Genomic DNA, 18,074 nt, shown 5'->3' with positions numbered 1-18,074 from the left:
CACAGAGCAAAGGCCACTTGGAAACACACAAAGTGCTTTTTTTTTAAAAGCATGAGAAATCACCTGCTGCTGCCGTTGAAGGCTCCCATTTCTGTTTCTCAGGTTATACACTAGCATGCGAGCAAGTAGCTTTGAAGTTTATTTTTCTCTGGTGCTGTTTTGTGTCGCTCAGACCCCTTCTGAAGGCCCCTTTCTTGGTCAGGAAGCGTTATCTGATGTGCCTCCTATCAAGCCAAAGCAAGCAGTGTGCTTTAATTGCCGGCTTGGCTTGGGAAGCAGGGGCTGTGCAGCTGCTGCCTTGCCTTCCTGCTATTTCTCTCCCCGCATCTTCCTTTCTATTTGATGTGCTCGTTTCCAGTTTAGTTTATGTTGCTATTTTGGTATGACTGCGTGACTACCCTCTGGCTCGCTGCAGCGGTGCCCTGTCTTAAAATCCACCCTCTGGCCCGGCGAGGGCCCGGCAGGGCTGCGGAGCATCTGAGGGGACTGGTTTGGTCCCCGGGCTGCAGCACCACGGCGGGGAGGTGCGCCGGAGAGGCCCCTCTCCAGGGCTACGCTTCGTGTTCTTGCTTAAATTGCCTTGAGATGGCTGGGGTTTTCCAGACTGAGCAGAAAATAGGGGGGGAAGAAAAGGAGGAAAAAAAAAAAAATCAGTTCTGTTCCTCCTTATCAAAGGGGCTATGGGAAGGGGAAGGGTGTGTAATTTTGCAGAGCTTGGGAGGCTGTTTTTTCCTCACCTTATCAGTTTGGAAACATTTTGAGCAGAAGATGCCATAAAACCTAGGAAGCGATGGGCACTACTATGTTGATGACTTTGTAAACTTGCCACCAATTTTGAGAAATGTGAATTCCCTTTTTTTTTTTTTTTTTTTGGTCTAAAACAGAGATCTTGTTGCAGGAGGGCAACCCTTCAGGGCACGGGGAGTGGTCTGCGTGCTGCGGGTCGGAAGGGCAGGACCAGCGTGCCTGCTCCTAACCACAGCACGGATGGATGCCCGGATGAGGGGGTGATCCTGCTCCAACCCTGCTGTCTGGGGAATCTGCTGTCAGCTGAGCCCAGGGGCCATCACTGTCCCCTGAGCGCTCTGGCTCAGCCCTGATGGGTAGATGACCTTCTCTGCCCCCACATCACGTGTACGTTTTGTTCCATTAATGAGGGGGAAATTAAGAAACTTAATTTGACAGAGATTTAGTGCCCAGAGAGCATGATGGTGTGGCCCCGTGCCTGGGCAAGGCTCGTTGCAGAGCTCTTCTGGGACATGGAGCTCTGTGCCTGAGCTGCACAAGCACACGACAGGTCAGCAACGTGGGAGTTGCTCAAGATAAAAGGTTAAAGAGAAACAGAGGAAGCTTCAGGTGGGAGCAGATATCTTGAAAGGACATCTGGAATAATGTCTCTGGCCCGAGTATGGGACTGTCCATATCCCCGAGGAAAATGCAGAGCAAAACCAGGCGGAGTGGAAGTCTGCTCTTGTTCATTGCATGAACTCAGCGCTAAAATATGCTCGAAGAGTAGAGCTGTAAGCAAGGAGATCTGAACAGCGCTTGTGTTAAATGGGCTTCTCGGCTGTGAGCAGTGGCAGACACAAAGATAACGAGTTCACGACAGCTCCAGGAATACCTGGGGTCATGGCAGATGTGAGAGCAGCCAGATCCTTGGGCATCCCGTGCACCGAGCAATCCTGTGGCCGTTCTGGGAGCAGCAGGGATACCCAGGCAGATGCAAACTCAGATGTTTCTGTGTTCCGCCTCTTTTAGCTAGATCCCAGTTTTTAATTCTTAGACTAGTCAGAGACTGCTGAATCAACCCCAGGCTTGGCTGCGTCTTCCCAGAGAAAGTGGTGTTGTCCCTACTAACTTCTGGGTACAGATGTTTATTTTGACATGAGATGAGGTACATAGCTGTAAGATACATTCACAGAGTGTTTTCTTGTATCCTGCAAGATGATTACGTCTTATGTGAGATTTCCCATTAAAAGGGGGAATTTGAACACCCGAGGCATAGCAGGTTTATTCCTGGGACACGCCACCGCCGAAGCTGCAATGGCAAAGCAAACTGCTTAAGGAAGATTGTTCTGTGCTCAGCAGCTGCCTTCCAGCTCTGTCCAGTAACACGAGCAGCTCTGTCTCTTGTTCTGAAACCCAGTATTTTTAACAGACTGCTTGTTGGCATTATTTGTGAACCCTGGGGGCGGCATTTTGTCACGATTAAAAAGCACTGCCTATTGTGTTCTTAAGCAACTCGAAATGTAATTGATGTGTCTTGCAGCCATGCTCTTCTGGAGCTTTCCCAAAGGGGAAGAAATATTTCCTTTTCAAGTTGAGCAGCGCGGAGCCAACGGACGGAGCAAGGGACAGTGAGGCAGGAGACGTTGGAGCCTGCTGTCGGTGATGCTGTGGTTGTTCAGCACCCTCTCCTTGCCACTTCTGGGTGCAGAAGGGCTCCTGCTTTACAGCAAAGCACCACAGCTGGGTGCACCCTCCCACCGACACCCTGGGCATTTCCCAGATGCTTCTAAGCATCCGTTTTTACCTCCCTTAGGGGTTAACACCATTAGTTTGGTAAGCTGAGGTCATGGAATGGAAAGGGGACCGGTCTGCAGCCGTACTGGAGCACAAGGCAGCACCAGGGTCTCGGGGCTGTGACAAAACCCGTGGGCTCTGCGTTTATTTGAGAGCCTGAAGTGACTCCAGTGAAGTAGCTGTGCTGGTCAGGATTCCTGGAAGGGCATCCAGGGAATGGGTGGTTTCTGGTGGGCATGCCAGCCCGGCCGGGTACCAACCGCACAGAAAGCTGCTTCTCTCCCTGGTTAGCGGTACTGGTGAGACGGGAGCGTGTGGTTAAGGTTTATTAGTCAGGGGTCTGTAAGAAACAAGTCTCCAGTGAATTTGATGATAGCCGGCCACTAACATATAAATACCAAGGCACCTGAAAGACTTTCTTGTTCAGTAGGAACTCAGGAGTCACTCTGAAAATCAAACCGTGGTAAGTAAAGTGAAGATGCATTTTAATATGACGGCTAGTGCCTTTGCCAAATCTATATTACAGCGTTTTAATCGTACAGAAACAAACAGGCGTTAGTCAATACGATGCTTTTTATCTAGTCCTGTCCCGGGAAATACGGACTTTCTGCGGCGAGGGGCTGCTGATGGGCTGCGTGGCCTTCAGAGCCTGCTGGAGGAAGCAAACAAACAAACAAGTCTGGAGGAGGGAAATGATTAGACGAGCCTCAGCTGGTTTTTTCCCCTCTTGAATGGCCCTCTTTCATCAGGATATGTTAGGACAAGTGCTTTTTCAAGCCAGGATATCAGTGGAAGACACAGTGTTCTGTAAAAGTCATCCAGTTCCTGGGTAGCATCAACAGACGCGATTTCTCTGCTCCGCACAGAATATACGGTCAACCTTTTCTTTTCCTTCTTTTCTTTTTTTTTATGGGTTTAGAAGCAAAAGGATGTGAGTTTTACAGCTAGTTATGAATCTTTTCGAATTTACTGACTTCTGTCTGACTCTTGGGCCAGCACAATGCTTCTGCTGTTCAAAGAAAACCAGTCCAAATTAGTATGTATAAGCCACTCATTTTTATGCTGCTAACAAATGCTGCTTGCTAGGGCATTTATCATTGCTGCCGAGGGTCAAAAGTTTGGGGATGTTCTTTAATGATAGGATATTTGCTGTGCTTTAGGCGATTTTTTTTTCAAAAAGGCTGGAGTTTGTCGTTTACTGGAACGGCAGGATTTAAAAGGGTTTTTGAAAACCGGGTTGGAATATCGTGCCTTGCCTTTTTCACACTTTTATCTTGTTAGCTGTCTTTTAGAGCAGTTGTATGAAGTGACTGAGAGCAGAGAGTGTTCCTGGAGCGGAGATAAGGGCCGGTGTCGGGTAATGTTGTTGCAGTGTGGTGTGAAATAGGAGCGTTTGCAAAGAGGGGCTTGGATGCGTTCCCTCTGTGCGGCACCATGCTGGTCGTGTGGAAACGGGAGCTTGTGGAAATCGGGGGGCACGGGCGGTCCGAGTCACGGCAAGCTGCGCTTTGTAAGGGTAGTGTGCAGTTTAGCAAACAAACAAACAAAAAAAAAATGTATCTTGCTCTCAACAGGTTCTTTGGCTTTGCTTTCCGATTCATTTCTATGCAGATGAATACTCGATGACAAAAATTTTGCTATGTGGGTTGTCCTTTTCCTGCCATCGCTTTCTGCTCCTGCGGTGCAGCTTTCTCATTTGCCTGCAACTGGGAATATTCTGCTTTGTTGTGAAAGATTTCCTGACTGCAGGAGAGGACAACATCAAGCAAGACGAACAGTCAGAGCAGGAGTTGCCGATGCCTTTGGGAAGGAGATCTCTCTCTTCCATGTTCCTGCTGTAGAAAATCCAGTCAGTGCTTTATTTGGGATAAAAGAATATCCTTTGGGATATTTTTTCACTTTCCCAAAGAAATATTTCCCAAAATTCTTGAGACAGGAATACTGTGAATTATTTCTTGGTGTGTTACCTAACTGTTCCCATCCTCTTGCTGAAAAAAAACAGATGAATGTCCCTGAAGCCGGTATCTAGCTGAACATCCCATACGTTGTGTCGCTGCTTTTGTGTAACTTCTGGCCTTTTTTTAACGCTTTCCTGTGAGATCTGGTGTGAGAAGGAAACAAGACTCTTCCTGGCTCACTTAGGGAACGAACCAGATTCCCGTTTGCAGAAAGCCTTGCTGTTGGTGTGTGTGCCAGGCAGAGCAGAGCCGATGGTTCGGATCACAAGGAAACTCAGCTTGGTAGCGGAGTGAGTGGTGAGTGCTAGAATGCTGTGGGAGTGTGAATGGAGAAAAGCTTGTTTTAATTAGAGCACAGTTGTCCCGCTGGCATTTTATTGATCTGATATATGACTTGCGGAGCCTGGGACTTAGGTGAAAATTTTAGTTCGCTTTTCAAAAGCAGCTGAAATCTCAAATTTAAACCTGATCCAGATTTTTCTGGGAATTTTGTACCTTGGAGATTGAGTTGAAAAATGAGGAAGCTTTGCCTGGGAAGCTTGGCTGTGTTCTCGGAGAAGGGAAAAGCTGAACTTGCAGCAAAAGCTGAAAAGACATGAAATTCATGTCTGTCTTCTCAAAAATACTGAGGTAGAATGGAGCGTTAGTGCTCACTTCTGCCCAAAGGCAAAGACCCCGGATAAAGCACAGAATAGATGAGCGCTGGGAGTAGTAACTCCTGTGGGATCATTTTCTGTAGCGTAAGTAACTCCCATGTAGCACAATCTCATAATGGAGCATTTATATTCAGTAGATAGCAGACAGTAATTAATGATGATCTATGTTTGGAAGCGTAGGGCGGCAGAAAATTGGGCTTTGTAACGAGGAATGTCTCTTGTGATGGTTTGAGCGGTGTAGGAAATGCAGTGTAAGCAGTTACTGTGGCAACTAAAAGGTAGCTTAGTAGATGTTGATTTTCAGACTTGTGGGAAATGCTAACTTTACCGCTTATGTCCAAGCCTATTTCTGAAACGCTCGGGAGTGCAGGATGGTACTATGTAATTAGTGCTGGTGCTTACTGTAACTGCTGATTTTGTTCAGCCTTCTCTTTAGTTATGTTCTGGGGCCTGCGTGTCATCTGACTCTGTGGAAATACCGTTATGAGTTTGCACGTACTACGACCCGCTTTCTTATCAGTTGTGTTTTCCAGGGTGGCTGCATCTGGCCAGAGCAAAGCAAAGTCTTCGCTATTGTGTCGGTTGCTTTTCCCCTGAGGTTTCGGTGCAGCTACCTTTCTCTTCTGATGTGCAGGTTTCATCTGCCCTCCCTTCCTCTGTAAATCTACAGACAATATATGGTTGCGTGTGCTTGGTTTTGCATTCCAAAGAAATCTCAGAAACTGAAATGAGTAGGAACTGATTGACTCAGAACCTGATCTTAAGTCATTTTACAGGTCTAAGCCTGTGCAAAGTCTTACCCTCTACTGTTCTTACATTGCAGAATTTGATAATCAAATGATAAAGTCGTTTCCAGCCCATGACAGCTCAGGCAAGTATCTGCTGCAATGGCCAAGTAATAAAACGTTGGTGGCAAATGCCATATGAATAATCCATGAATAATCCTGGAGCCGTACCGTGCAAGTGGCAGGATCGGACTTTGGGAACAGCTCCTCATGGCAAAATCCTGCTACATTTTAGTGAGGAGAAGCCCTTCCTTCCCTGGGCGTACAGACCTGAGCACACATTTTGCTGATATTTCCTTTCAGTTGACTTCCTCTGTCATTTGTTTTCCAGCCTAAGCGAGAGCTTTTTCATGGTGAAAGGCGCAGCCCTTTTCTTGCAACAAGGAAACACCTCCCAGGGCCAGCGAAGTCTCCAGCATCCTCACAAACATGCAGGTAGTGGATTAAATCACTTACTGAAATTCCTTTTCCCTCTTGCCTTGCTGCTCCTCCCTCCCTGCAGACAGGCTAATAGCACGCGTGGGTGGGTGCACGACTCCTCCTTGTCACGGTGGGTCTTGTACAACCTGCTGAGTAAACCCGAGGTTTCAGCCCGCTTGACTGGAACGGTAACACACGATTATTGAGTCTTTGTTTAAACTTTTATCATTATCTTGGAACTGTAACCAGAATAGAAATTCATTTTTTGGCATTATGGCATTCAACTCGGCATTCTCTAGGCAGGGAAGCCTGTGGAGCCAGGGAATCTGTGCAGAATATGCATCCCTGTTTTCCACCGATGAAGAAATGTCACTCGTGCTTCAGTGATTCGATCTTTGCCTTCCCCTTTGGCCTGCGGGGAGGAAAATTGGATGGACTGAGTCACAGGGCTGTAGCACCTCTTCTGAGTTGTCGAGGTCCTGATTCAGCATGGCAGGGACACTTCTCTGAGTGCTCGTCCAGCCTCTGGTAATCTGCGGTTTGGGACTTTTGGTGCCAGCTGACAGCATTTGTTCCTTTGAAACTACCTGTGGCTGGATTTGTTTGATGCTGCCACTAAGAGCGAGGAACGTTTTAACAGGATTTGGGTCTCTGGATAGACGTACGTTTCTTAGCTCCTTATATCCCCTTTCCTCGTTCCAGGAAAATCCCCTTTTCAGTGAACTCATCAAAATCTGGCCTGTAAGAGTTTATCATGGTTTAAGAACAGACTGTCCTTCCTCCCCCAGTCCCCTCCAGTGTGCCAGACTGGTGGGAAGAAGTGGTAGGGAGTAGTTTGGTGAAGGTACATACGGATTGATAAGCAGATGTGGGGTTCAGGAAAGTGAGTTCTTCTTACTCAGTGTTGTTACGCCTTCTGTCTTTGACAGTTTTGGAATAAGTGATTATGGGGAAAGAAGAAATAAGATCATCGGGGCATTTTGAGAGCAGGAGCATGTGGGAAAGGCACAGTGTGGTACTGTGTGTCTGCTGCTTAGTAAACACTCCAAGCACAAAGAGGGTGTTTGAATGCCAAGCTTGGCTTTGGGTTTCTTTAATTGTCAGCAATTTCATATACCCAGCAAACATCCTACGGAAGGAATTTTATCTTGTATGGAAAGTTATGAGTGCATTATGAGTTATTAGATGTGAACTTGTTTTCTTGACAATTTGTTGTTCCTTTCACTTGCTTTCGCCAAACAGAAATGTACCCGCTGCTCTAGAGCCCAAGAGCTTGCTGCCTGAGCAGCACTTTGAGATGAAGGGCTCTGTTGCCCAAACCAGGCCACTCCTGCAGCCCTTCCTCCTCAGAAGTTTCTCATGCTCAGATATATCCCCCGTAAGGCCAGTGGGGCTCATCCCACCACGCTGTGTGTGTTTCACAGGTCAAAGTTTTTCTTTTCTTCTTTGTTTCCTTTTTTTTCTTAACCAGAGTCGTTCCTCCTGCCTCTTCCTCCCCTGTCCTCAGCGCCCATATCTTTGTCTTCTCTAAGATGCTGTAACAGGAAGAGTGTCGTCATTTGTGCCAGTTGCAGATGGTCTCAATATAGTTGGTAGCTTCCAAATGCTGTAAGGTCGAGTTCTCATACAGCCAGATCCAAGAAGCTCACTTCTGTTAGTATTTTCTGGGACAGCAAAGTTGGGCCTCCCTTTAATGGTATTTTTTAACTTAAAAACATCCACTTTCATTAAAGGTCAAGACTCTGCCCATTCTTAGTGCAGCAAGTGAGAGACCCTTTCTTATTTTTCCACTCTTCCTGCAGGTGATTTGCCCCAGCACCTCCAGGTGATGATCAACCTCCTTCGCTGCGAGGATAGGATCAAACTGGTAAGAAGAGACGTGTTTTCCTGCTCTCCTTTCTGTTGGAGGCCTTTGAAACAGACCTGTAGAGGTTCACGAAAAGCATTGGTAAATCCCGGGTTTCAGAGTCAGCTTACTGCTGCTGGTTGCCAGCCCTACCATGTTTTCCTGTCCGCTCCTTTTGCCCTGGTCCTCACGTCCAGGTAACGAGTTGTGTCAGGAAACTGATCTGTCCAAAATGCATTTGTTAAGTTTAATTTTCCAGTCAGCCGACAAACACATATACAGGAGCCCAGAGCTTGCTAGTGGACATTCTCAAGTCAGTCTTGAAACTGGACCCAAACGGGGCTGGACTTTCTGTTAAAGAATTCTGCAGAGGCTATAAAAGTCATTGCAGAAAAGTCGATGTCAGTTATCCCCTCCAGCATGACTGACGTTTTTCAGTGAAGACTTGTGAGTGGAAGAATCCTCTGAGCCTGCCTCTGTTTTCAGTTCAGTGCATGACCAATATTTTTCCTAGCTGAACCTCTTTGGAACAAATCTTCAGGTTGCATTTTGTAGTATTTCTCCAAACCGGGGCAGGTAATCTAGGCTAATCACTTTTCTTCTCCCTGCTCGATGCCAAGTCAAACTGGCAACTAGCCTCGCTGGAAGATGAACTGTCTCTCCCTGTGTCTTTCATACTGCAGCTAAATAAAGCTTTTGGACACAATTACACCTGAAAAAAAAATACTAGGCAGCAATGGAAGGAATGATTATCCAACAACTGGTTTGCAGAGCTTGATGACCTTTTTCTAGGCTGTCCGTTTGGAAAGTGTGTGGACAGACAGAGTCCGGTACATGGTGGTTGTGTACAGCAGCGGACGACAGGACACAGAAGAGAATATTCTGCTGGGTGTGGATTTCTCCAGCAAGGAGAGGTATGTCTAAGGCAAGGCTGGGCTTGGAAATCAGGCAGGCTGGGTTCTCTGGAACGCCTGTCAACACCAAACTGTCCCCGTGCGGTTGGTTTTCATGTATCTGCAAATTCTAGCAAGAGAACGGACATGCGTTGAGTTTTCTGCCCAGTTATGAGGGTGAGAGGGTGATTTTTGTTTCAGAAAGCTTTTGGTCTCCTTGGGATCTCTGGGCAGTTGTAGGCAGTGTTCACGTGTGATCCATCTGTAGGGCTGAGGCATCTACCTCGTCTGTGGTAGTTTGCTGTCTGCTCAGTATGAAATGCTCTTGCAGACACATTTGCAAAACTGGAACTTATTCTGTCCACCAGACTTCAAATCTGTTGATGGTATGATGCAATGGAGCTGGTTTTGGGGGGGGTAGCTTAGTTGCCAAATAACATTAAAAAACAAAACTGCAGAAGGACCTCCAAAACCAACAAACAAATGTGTCAGTAATGAGCTTACTTTTGTCTAACTGATAAGAGCACATAATACTTTGAAAGGCAAATAAAATATTTTGTTATCGCAGACCCTCTCACACTATTCCAGTTCGAGGTGAGTAAACCAAGGCAGAAAAGCTCTTGGCTCAGAGAGACAGGGCTGGTTTTGCAGAGCTGGAGTTAGAAGTCAGAGCTCCCAGACTGTTGTTTCTGTTCTCCCGTGATTTAGCAGGCTGCCATGTTGTGCTGGTGCAGCCAGTGGGACTTTTGTTTTCTTTTTGGAAAACCTTAGCGGTTGTTTCCGTTGCTGTAAGTGAAAGGACGGAGCTTTTGCACTGCAGTGAGACCTGTCGGGAAACTCCTAGCCGTGCCTTGCTAATGAGATTATTGTCATTGGGCTCTTGTATCTGCTGTTAAATTATTGCTGGTAGTGTTAGAGAAGAAATTCTAATGTAGCATTTCCTTATGGCACACTTAGTGTGCAACAGCAGTGAACGTTTGCTGTGTTATCTTCAAATCTGAAACAACCTTGCAATAATTTGCTGCTGGTGATTGTTGATGAGAGAAGAGGAAAGATGGAAAAATTATCACAAATCCATCCTAACTGTAAGGTTAGCTGCCATATCAGTTACTGTCTCCCCTGAAAGCCAAAGTTTTTGTTAATTAAGTGTAAGTCTCCTGCATAAAGTCAGTTGCCATTAGTGACTTCATTCCATGGCTCTGTGTTGGGGCTGAAATGTCAGAGCTGAGTTGTAAGTGTTCTGACTGCTGACAGTTTGACTAGTCGGACACTTTTGTGGGTTTTATTCCTCTTACATGTGTTTAATAAAAAACGTTTTTTTCTCACAAAGCTCTAAAGTGCACATTGTCCACATATGTGTTCAAACTGGCCTGTCACATCCTTTGATCCGCTCTGGAAAGCGGCTGAAGGCTTAAAAAAGGAAAAGAACAAAACAAAACCCAAGTTCTTTGCTAACTGGCCGCTGTATGCATCCCAATTTTCTTTAAAAGTTTAATATCTCAGTAGCTTAATTATTTACTAGTTGAAAGTTACTGGCCCCATTATAATACGGTTTTCTTGCCAGATCGCATCTCTGAAAGTGTTCGTTTGGGTTAGGTAAACTCATAAAATCTGTTTTTGTCTTTTCTACCAGCCAGAGCGATGGAGTGAAAATCAAACGCGCAGTCCTTTGCAGAGCCCCTCGGGTCCTCTTTGGAAAGGGACGGTGGCTGCTCCGCCACCTACCAAGGCTTGCTTTCTGCCCCGCGTTAGCGAGCCAAATCTCTGCGGCCGCATCGCTGTGATCTGCTCTAGTGTCCCGTTAGGGAGCTGCCTTGCTCTGAGCTTCTGGGGTGTGAGAGCAGGAGAGATGATGGGGCAAATACTGCGGAGCTCTCTGGCAGGCTCTGGAGGGGGTGAGAAGAGCCGGTGATTTGGAGTCATGCCGTGATGGTTCCCCAGCCCCATGGAGGAACAGTGTGCTAATATCAGAGTAGACCTTTAGATTTCAGCTGCTACTCTCCCTGTGTGTTATGCATTTGATGGCCCAAGATATTACTAGGAATTACTAGAGCAAGACTTGAGGATTTTAAAAATTAAAGAGTATTAATAATTTAGGGTATCGGCGTGACCGCATTGTGGCCTATATTTAACATCCTGTATAACAATCTCTCTTCCAGTAAAAGCTGCACTATAGGAATGGTTCTTCGTCTGTGGAGCGATACTAAAATCCATCTTGATGGCGATGGGTAAGAAACCACATTAAAAGGATGAATGTGAATGTCCTTCCCTACTGGGGGCTGCTCTAGGAGAGATTCTCCGTCACCTTGCAAATGAAGTTCCAATTTTGGATTCGTGGCTGCAGTCCTCTTATTCGGACAGTGAGTTTTTGTCTTGCTGCCCTCAGACTAATCGGTGGAACCTGTGGCACCCAGTGAATGTTCTCTGAAATCCCACTCGAGGGGCGGAACTCCCGTTCCTGGCAGCCTATGCTGGGAAGGGTGTCTGCTTCCCATTCTTATTTGGGAGGATGTTGGAAAATCAATGATACAAATTCTCACCCTGATTCTTTTTGACTGTGAGTGCCCCCAGTAGCTGTTTGTAGAGTGCAGCTTGTGATGCAGAGAAGAGCAGTTTCTGACTGTTTGGGTTTGTTTTTTTTTTTCCCCCCTCTCTTTAGTGGCTTCAGTGTGAGCACTGCAGGGAGAATGCACATCTTCAAGCCAGTGTCGGTGCAAGCCATGTGGTATGTGTGTTAATTAGCTTTACCGAGAAAGAGACTGTCATTTCTGTGAATAAATTAAAAACAAATGAAAAAAACCCTGCATTTTAGCATTCTCCATAATTGGTACTTAGCTGCAGCAGAGATGCTGCTTCCCTGTGTCAGCAGGTAGCGGTACTGTAAAGGAACTATGAGAATATTGATCCGAAACCAGGATCTGCTTCTGCTCAGAGCAGCCACACGCCCTTTGATATAAGGGAAATGGCGCTACTGAGGTGAATAAAGGTGAAGGACCCACTTGAATTCATCAGGCTGCAAACCCAGCCTTTCCTCTCTGTATATTTTTTGAACTGGCTGAAGGAGGAGGCTCGGAACCCATTGCCAATCTGATGGCATTCCCCGTGCTCTGCCTCATTACTGGGGTTCCTGCCGCGCGGAAACTTGCCATGCCGCCCCGGGTGCCCGTTCACCTTTCAGCTCCTGTCACCCCTCCCGTGTGCAGGGATTCCAAAACGCTGAAGCAGAGGTGGCTGAATCAGCAGCAGTCGTGCCAGCAAATTCCTCCTTGAAGAGGCTGCTACCCAGCCCCGCACAGAAGAAAAGCATCTCCCTTGGCCTGGGCAGTTTGCTGGCTCCCGCCGGAGCCTCAGGAGATCCCTGTCCTTGCGGCATCTGGTAGGGAGAAGATACAGATGTAGAGGAGGCTGTCGTGCTAGAGATGATTTGGTACAGAAACAAATGAAGCTCTTGTTCCTGTCATTTTTTGAACTCGGCCCCTCCTGTTGGCAACCTTAGATGTGGTTAATGTATTCAGTACAATGTCATCTTCGGAGTAGAGCCTTAAAAAAAGAAAAAAATGAGGAGGGAAGGAAGGAAAAAGTAATGCTAGAATTTGCAAAAACAAATGACCCAATCTGGGCCTTGTCCCTGGAGCATGTCAGGGGCCAAGAATGCTGGTAAATATGCGTTTGACTCCTTGCTGAAGGTGGTTTGAAAATTGTCCATGTTCTTTATTTTCCTTTGGTCTGGTTTTACGAGTTAGCTAATGATTAGGTCCCAGAGCGACTTGTGCCTTGTGCTTGCCTGTTAATCAGGAGGAGATTTCAGCCTCTGCCTTGGACCGGCTCCTGAGGAGGCCTCCAAGGTGCAGTTTGTGCCCTCTCTGAACTCTTGATACAACAAATCTGTTCTCACAAAGCAAACTGCAACAAACCATGCTGAAAAATCTTTTTTTCTCTCTGAAAACCTCTCGGATCCCGCTCTGTCTGTTCCTGCTTCTCACATCTGCACAAATTTATTCTCCAAACTTGCAGGTCGGCGTTACAGATCCTCCATAAAGCCTGCGAAGTTGCAAGAAGGTACAACTACTTCCCAGGTGGGATGGCTTTGGTCTGGGCCACGTACTATGAAAGCTGCATCAGCTCCGACCAGAGCTGCATCAACGAGTGGAATGCGATGCAGGACCTGGAGTCCACCCGCCCCGACTCTCCAGCCCTCTTTGTTGACAAGTCAGTTCTGAATTTTATTAGAAAAAGTTGGCTTGGCTCGCGAGAGAAATCTCCCCTTCTCCCTTCTGTTCCTCCAGTGGTTCATTTCCTTTCTTTTCATAAATATCTTCAAATGTTTTTCTTCTGTTATTCTCATAAAAATTGCTTTTAATGCAAGTCTTTACCAGCACTCCTCTGAACAGTATGAGTTGCACCGTATGCTTGCTCCCAGCTTGGAGACATCCTCTCCTCTTCATTTCCAGGCCAACTGAAAGGGAACGAGCAGAACGGCTCATTAAAGCCAAACTCCGGAGCATCATGATGAGCAAAGACCTGGAAAATGTGACTTCTAAGGAGGTAAATACAAAAATTCTGCTATTTTATTCTTCCTGCTAGACTCCATTTCCAGAGAGTGCTGCGCAGATGAAGAGACACCGTATGACTGGGTGTCACTGGCTTTTGAGTCTGTATTTCCAACTGTTCCCTAAAGGCTCTGCTCTTTTTATTTTCTTAGCTCCCGAACAAATGTCAGAGGGGCTTGCAGACAACATTTTGCTAGTGAGTTTATGGATGGAAAATCACAAGTCGAGGCTAAAGCTGGTCTGGATCCATCCCACAGGCTGGTGTAAATACATCCAGCCGCAGTGCAGACATACTCGGAGCAAATGGAAACAGTTCTTTTTGGGTTGGGGTGTTGTTTCTTTTTCAAGGGAGGCTGTTAACATGCAGAGCTTTCCTTCCTAGAGCTTAGCACCGCAGGCTTCAGGTACACTCTCGTGTAACAGCAGCGTTGCAAGTTGTAGACCTAAGCTGAGAACTCGTCTGTCTGTGTACGTGTTCTTAACTCTGGGTGCAGTCAGGATGCTTTGATTTTTGCTGCAACCCTTTTCCACGGTGGGTTAAACAAAGTTGCGCTGCTTTGCATCGCACCGTCCTGAAGCTGAGGTGCGGCGAGAAGACTCTGTGTCTGCGTCCTGGCGTTTTAAAATGGGAGAGTACTGGAAACCTCTCTTCAACAACGCTGCTGCCATTAGTCACTCCTTGCTTCTATTGAGTTTCACATTTATTTGCTAGCTGCTCTCCAGGGTCTTGGGTTTTCTCTCTTGAGTTATTTTTAAGAAGCAGATACCCCAAAATATATTTTTTTTTGTACTCAGATGTTGTCTGAAGCTTTATTTACAGACCTTAAATCTGGGGGCCTAGGATACTTGGAGAGATGCCATGTGGTGAGGTTCCTTGTCTCCAAAAGGTTGAATCTCTCTTGCTGTTTTTAATGAAGGACAGAAAAAGTGTTTTGCGGAGGAGTGCCAACAAATGTTTCTATTGAACAGCCGTGATTCTAGGTGGCATCCTTTGTTTTCTGCTCTGCAGATACGAAACGAGCTGGAGAAGCACATGAATTGCAACTTGAAAGAATTCAAGGAATTTATAGACAATGAAATGCTGCTTATCCTGGGTCAGATGGACAAACCATCCCTGATTTTCGATCATTTATACCTGGTAAGCTGCCACGTTAGGAGCTCCAGAATAGCAGGAGGCTCAGTGGGAGTGAGCTGACCAGTCGCCAGGCTCGGGGGAAGCTGGATTTGGTGTCAGGGCTGACTTGCGCAGCGTGAGCAAGAGGCACAGCCCGCTAGCCCGCCCTTTGTGCAGGCTCACTCCAGGACCTCCGTTGCCTGTAAAGGCCCGCAGCAGAGGGGCCCTTTTTTCTAGCTCCATTCTTGTTTCTGGCACTTGATGTAATGGTTCTTTCCTGGCAGGTTGATCCTGTTTCGGGACATACCACGGCATAGCTCAAGTTCTCTCTATGCACGTTCATTTTCTATTTCTAGCAACAGAGATTTTTCTTTGAAGACAAAAGTTCTGGCTGTGGGCGCTGCCCTGGCGTGACAGCCATTTGCTCTTTGACTCTGATTAGGGTCACTGTGGTGTTTTTCTCGATTGAGCCTGTGAGGTTCTGGAGGCACGGCCAGAACAGTGTGAAGAATGAGGCTGGAAGTGATGGGTTGTTCCAGCTTCTGCAAAAGCAAAAGAACGACGTGCGTCTCGTCTGATCGTTTGCCACTAGATGGTACTCCAAGCAAAACCAGGCACTGCCATCTGGAACAAAGACTTGCTTGAGATGAACACAGTTGTGCCCGTTATGCTGGGGTCTTTTTTTTTTCTGGAGAGATTCAGAGGAAGTGCTCATGTTTGAGGGCAAAACCTGCTATTTAAACCCTTTTTAGCTTTCTGTTTTGCAAGTGTGAGGGGGGATTCAAGGTGCAACCACCCCATAACTTTCAGGCTTTGCCTCGCTTGTCATATACCTGTGATCCCAGTCATACCACACGTAATCATTTTGTTTCCCCGCACTATTTGTGGTTAAAACTCCACAGCGGCCAAGGCAGTGATTTGGGGTGTGCTCTGTCACACGCTGGCCCAGAACTAACTCCTGAGGTGAGGACATCGTGCCCTTGTCCCCTCCTTCAGGACAGGACATCTCTCTGCTGGCCGCCCTGGTGCCGTATCCCTATTTTGGAGGCTATTGCCAATATTTCGGGGAGGCCGGGGGATTGCAGAACCTTAGGAAAGAGGGAGGGTCTCGGTCTCCTTTGAAACGTGTGTTTTCTGGCTGTTGCAGGGGTCTGAGTGGAATGCCTCCAACCTCGAGGAGCTGCAGGGCTCGGGGTGAGTACTGCACCTTTCAAGCACCAGCCTTAGACTCTCTGAAACCTCCAGTCGTTTGCCTTTAACTTACATTCTGGTCTCTTGAGATGACATTTGACGTTTTAGACTGTAGGGATGAGTTTGTGCCCGTTCCCAGTGTTGTGGGTAACTTGCCGTCAGGACCTGGGTCAAGAAATCTTTCCTACCTCGTTTCCATCAATAACATGTAGAGCGGAAATAACAAAACTCTGCGTTTGCAAAGTACATCGAGATCCCCGAAACCCCCCCGAATGTGTAGCAGCTGAGCGTGAAATGGCCGTACACCTTGTTGTGTCAGGTGTGAATTCCTGCGGGCTGCAGAAGAGCAAATATTACAGCGCTAAGCTTAGGAAAAAACTCTAAATGGAGCAGAACATCCTGTGGGTGAGCAATCCCCACCTCACCTGCCCAGACAGGCAGCTGCAGGGCTGTCTTTCACCACGCTCTCATCACCGCTTGGCTTGATGTACTTTCACGCTTTTTTGGACGAGTGAGAATTTTGCATATAAATATTTGCTGCTTGCCCAAGGCATACACCGACCCTGATGTGAGAAACTGAAAAATATTGCTTAACAGCATGACTAAAAATGTTTAATTTGGAGTCCTTGGGAAGAGATGTCTGAACATCTTTGAACAAGTAAATCAACCATCATACTTTTGATCTGCGGGGAAGGCATCTTGTCTAAAATTCTAAGCTGGACAAATTCTGCAACAAATATCCTGTGTCCTTGATTTGTCCGAATGATACGAGGTAGTAAGTCAGTACGGGCATTCGTTCTCCCCGGGTATATTGTAATCCTTGCTGTAATGTTTAGCAGGAATTGAGAGATACCATGTGACTCTCATTTCATGGTTTTGGTCAGAAAGAAGAGCAAAGGATGGTTTTGCAGCTAAAGCCTGCAGTTGAAAGTTGTGCTTCCTGGGCTCTGTTCCCAGCTCTTGCCCAGATGAAGCCCCTGCAGCCGACACACTTTTCAGCGTCCCAGAAGCTGTGTGTGGCACACGGAGGAGTTTCTGATTAGGTTACCCTCGGCAGACGGGGTAAAACAAACTTCTCCTGCCTGTGCCCAAGGTCTTTTGATGCTTTGGACGGGATGCGCCGGTGGTGAGAGACGGGTGAATGGACAGGCCCCGCGCGTCACGAGCGTGACCCGTGTCACCGGGTGTCCCAGGGCTTTGGCATCAGGGCTGTAGATAAAACTTTACAGTTTGTGTTGTGTCAGGTTTTGCAGAATTCACAATGTGTGTCAGTTCCCTTTCCCGTGGCAGTTCAACTTGATTTCTCTTTTCGTTCTCCACAGCATTGACTACATTTTGAATGTGACCAGGGAAATTGATAATTTTTTCCCCGGTTTGTTTGCCTATCACAATATCCGAGTGTATGACGAGGAGACGACAGACCTCCTGGCTCACTGGAACGAGGCGTACCACTTTATAAATAAGGCCAAGTAAGTGGGCTGGGAGACACGACTTGGTGTGAGAGAGCACGTCCGAGCCGCGGGGTCTGACACCGTGCCCTGCGTGTTTCATCCAGCACGGAGCGGGGCCCTCCCTGAAGCCCCCACCACCACTGAAGGAGGCAACGGGGCCGTTGCGCTGCTGCCATTGCCAGGAGTTTTCTGTGTCCCTGGAACTTCCCCGTACCTTCTCTCTTCCTGTGCTGACATTAACCTGTTCCTAGTCGATGGTATTTTTTTTTATTATTATTATTTTGTTTTGCTTCCAAAAGGAAACGAGGACATTTCCTCTTCTCAAGAAGTTCTGGAAACACTCCAGCACATGTCCGTGCTGAGCTAGCCCTGGCTGTGTCTGCAGACAAGAGGTGGTGACAGAGCCCGTCAGACTCTGCTGGGCTTTGACACTCGGGTTGTTCCTGCTTATCCCTGTATCCAAAGGCTGAGGCGGGCAGGAGGCTTCGTGGGGGGTCTCTGAAATGGCAGCATGACTGAAGCTGCCCTTCTCTAACTCCTGATTTTTCTGGAGAGAGATTCTTCTCATGGCCCGCTTAATCCAAAACGTTTCTCACCTACTGAGCCGTGGCGTTAGGGTGGTCAGGGGGACAAAGTGCCGTCCCTCCGCCAGGTAACCGTAACCAGAAACATGAGACACGTTTTTCT

General features: G+C 47.2%; 1 protein-coding gene across 8 annotated transcripts in view; it reads left to right on the top strand.

The window, feature by feature from the left end:
* The window catches only part of SSH1 (slingshot protein phosphatase 1), a 39,628-nt gene that overhangs the window by 14,337 nt on the left and 7,217 nt on the right, over nucleotides 1-18,074 (top strand). The window contains exons 1-12 of one of the 8 annotated variants that reach the window (XM_054844802.1): nucleotides 3,584-4,778; nucleotides 5,961-6,008; nucleotides 6,254-6,357; nucleotides 8,145-8,209; nucleotides 8,981-9,102; nucleotides 11,241-11,309; nucleotides 11,741-11,806; nucleotides 13,096-13,290; nucleotides 13,533-13,626; nucleotides 14,641-14,769; nucleotides 15,893-15,939; nucleotides 17,259-17,405. In XM_054844802.1, the coding sequence (XP_054700777.1) occupies nucleotides 6,273-6,357; nucleotides 8,145-8,209; nucleotides 8,981-9,102; nucleotides 11,241-11,309; nucleotides 11,741-11,806; nucleotides 13,096-13,290; nucleotides 13,533-13,626; nucleotides 14,641-14,769; nucleotides 15,893-15,939; nucleotides 17,259-17,405 (1,019 nt within the window). In that variant the 5' untranslated portion in view covers nucleotides 3,584-4,778; nucleotides 5,961-6,008; nucleotides 6,254-6,272. Of the gene's footprint in view, nucleotides 1-2,841; nucleotides 3,398-3,436; nucleotides 3,560-3,582; nucleotides 4,779-5,960; nucleotides 6,009-6,253; nucleotides 6,358-8,144; nucleotides 8,210-8,871; nucleotides 9,103-11,240; nucleotides 11,310-11,331; nucleotides 11,442-11,740; nucleotides 11,807-13,095; nucleotides 13,291-13,532; nucleotides 13,627-14,640; nucleotides 14,770-15,892; nucleotides 15,940-17,258; nucleotides 17,406-18,074 lie in introns of those variants that run through there. The other 7 variants (XM_054844803.1, XM_054844801.1, XM_054844808.1 and 4 more) reach the window with 7 other exon arrangements.

This window comes from Grus americana, chromosome 16, assembly GCF_028858705.1.
Source record: "Grus americana isolate bGruAme1 chromosome 16, bGruAme1.mat, whole genome shotgun sequence".
NCBI lineage: Eukaryota > Metazoa > Chordata > Aves > Gruiformes > Gruidae > Grus > Grus americana.
The sequence above is the reverse complement of the archived record's forward strand: the minus strand, read 5'-3'. Positions and strand labels throughout refer to the sequence as shown.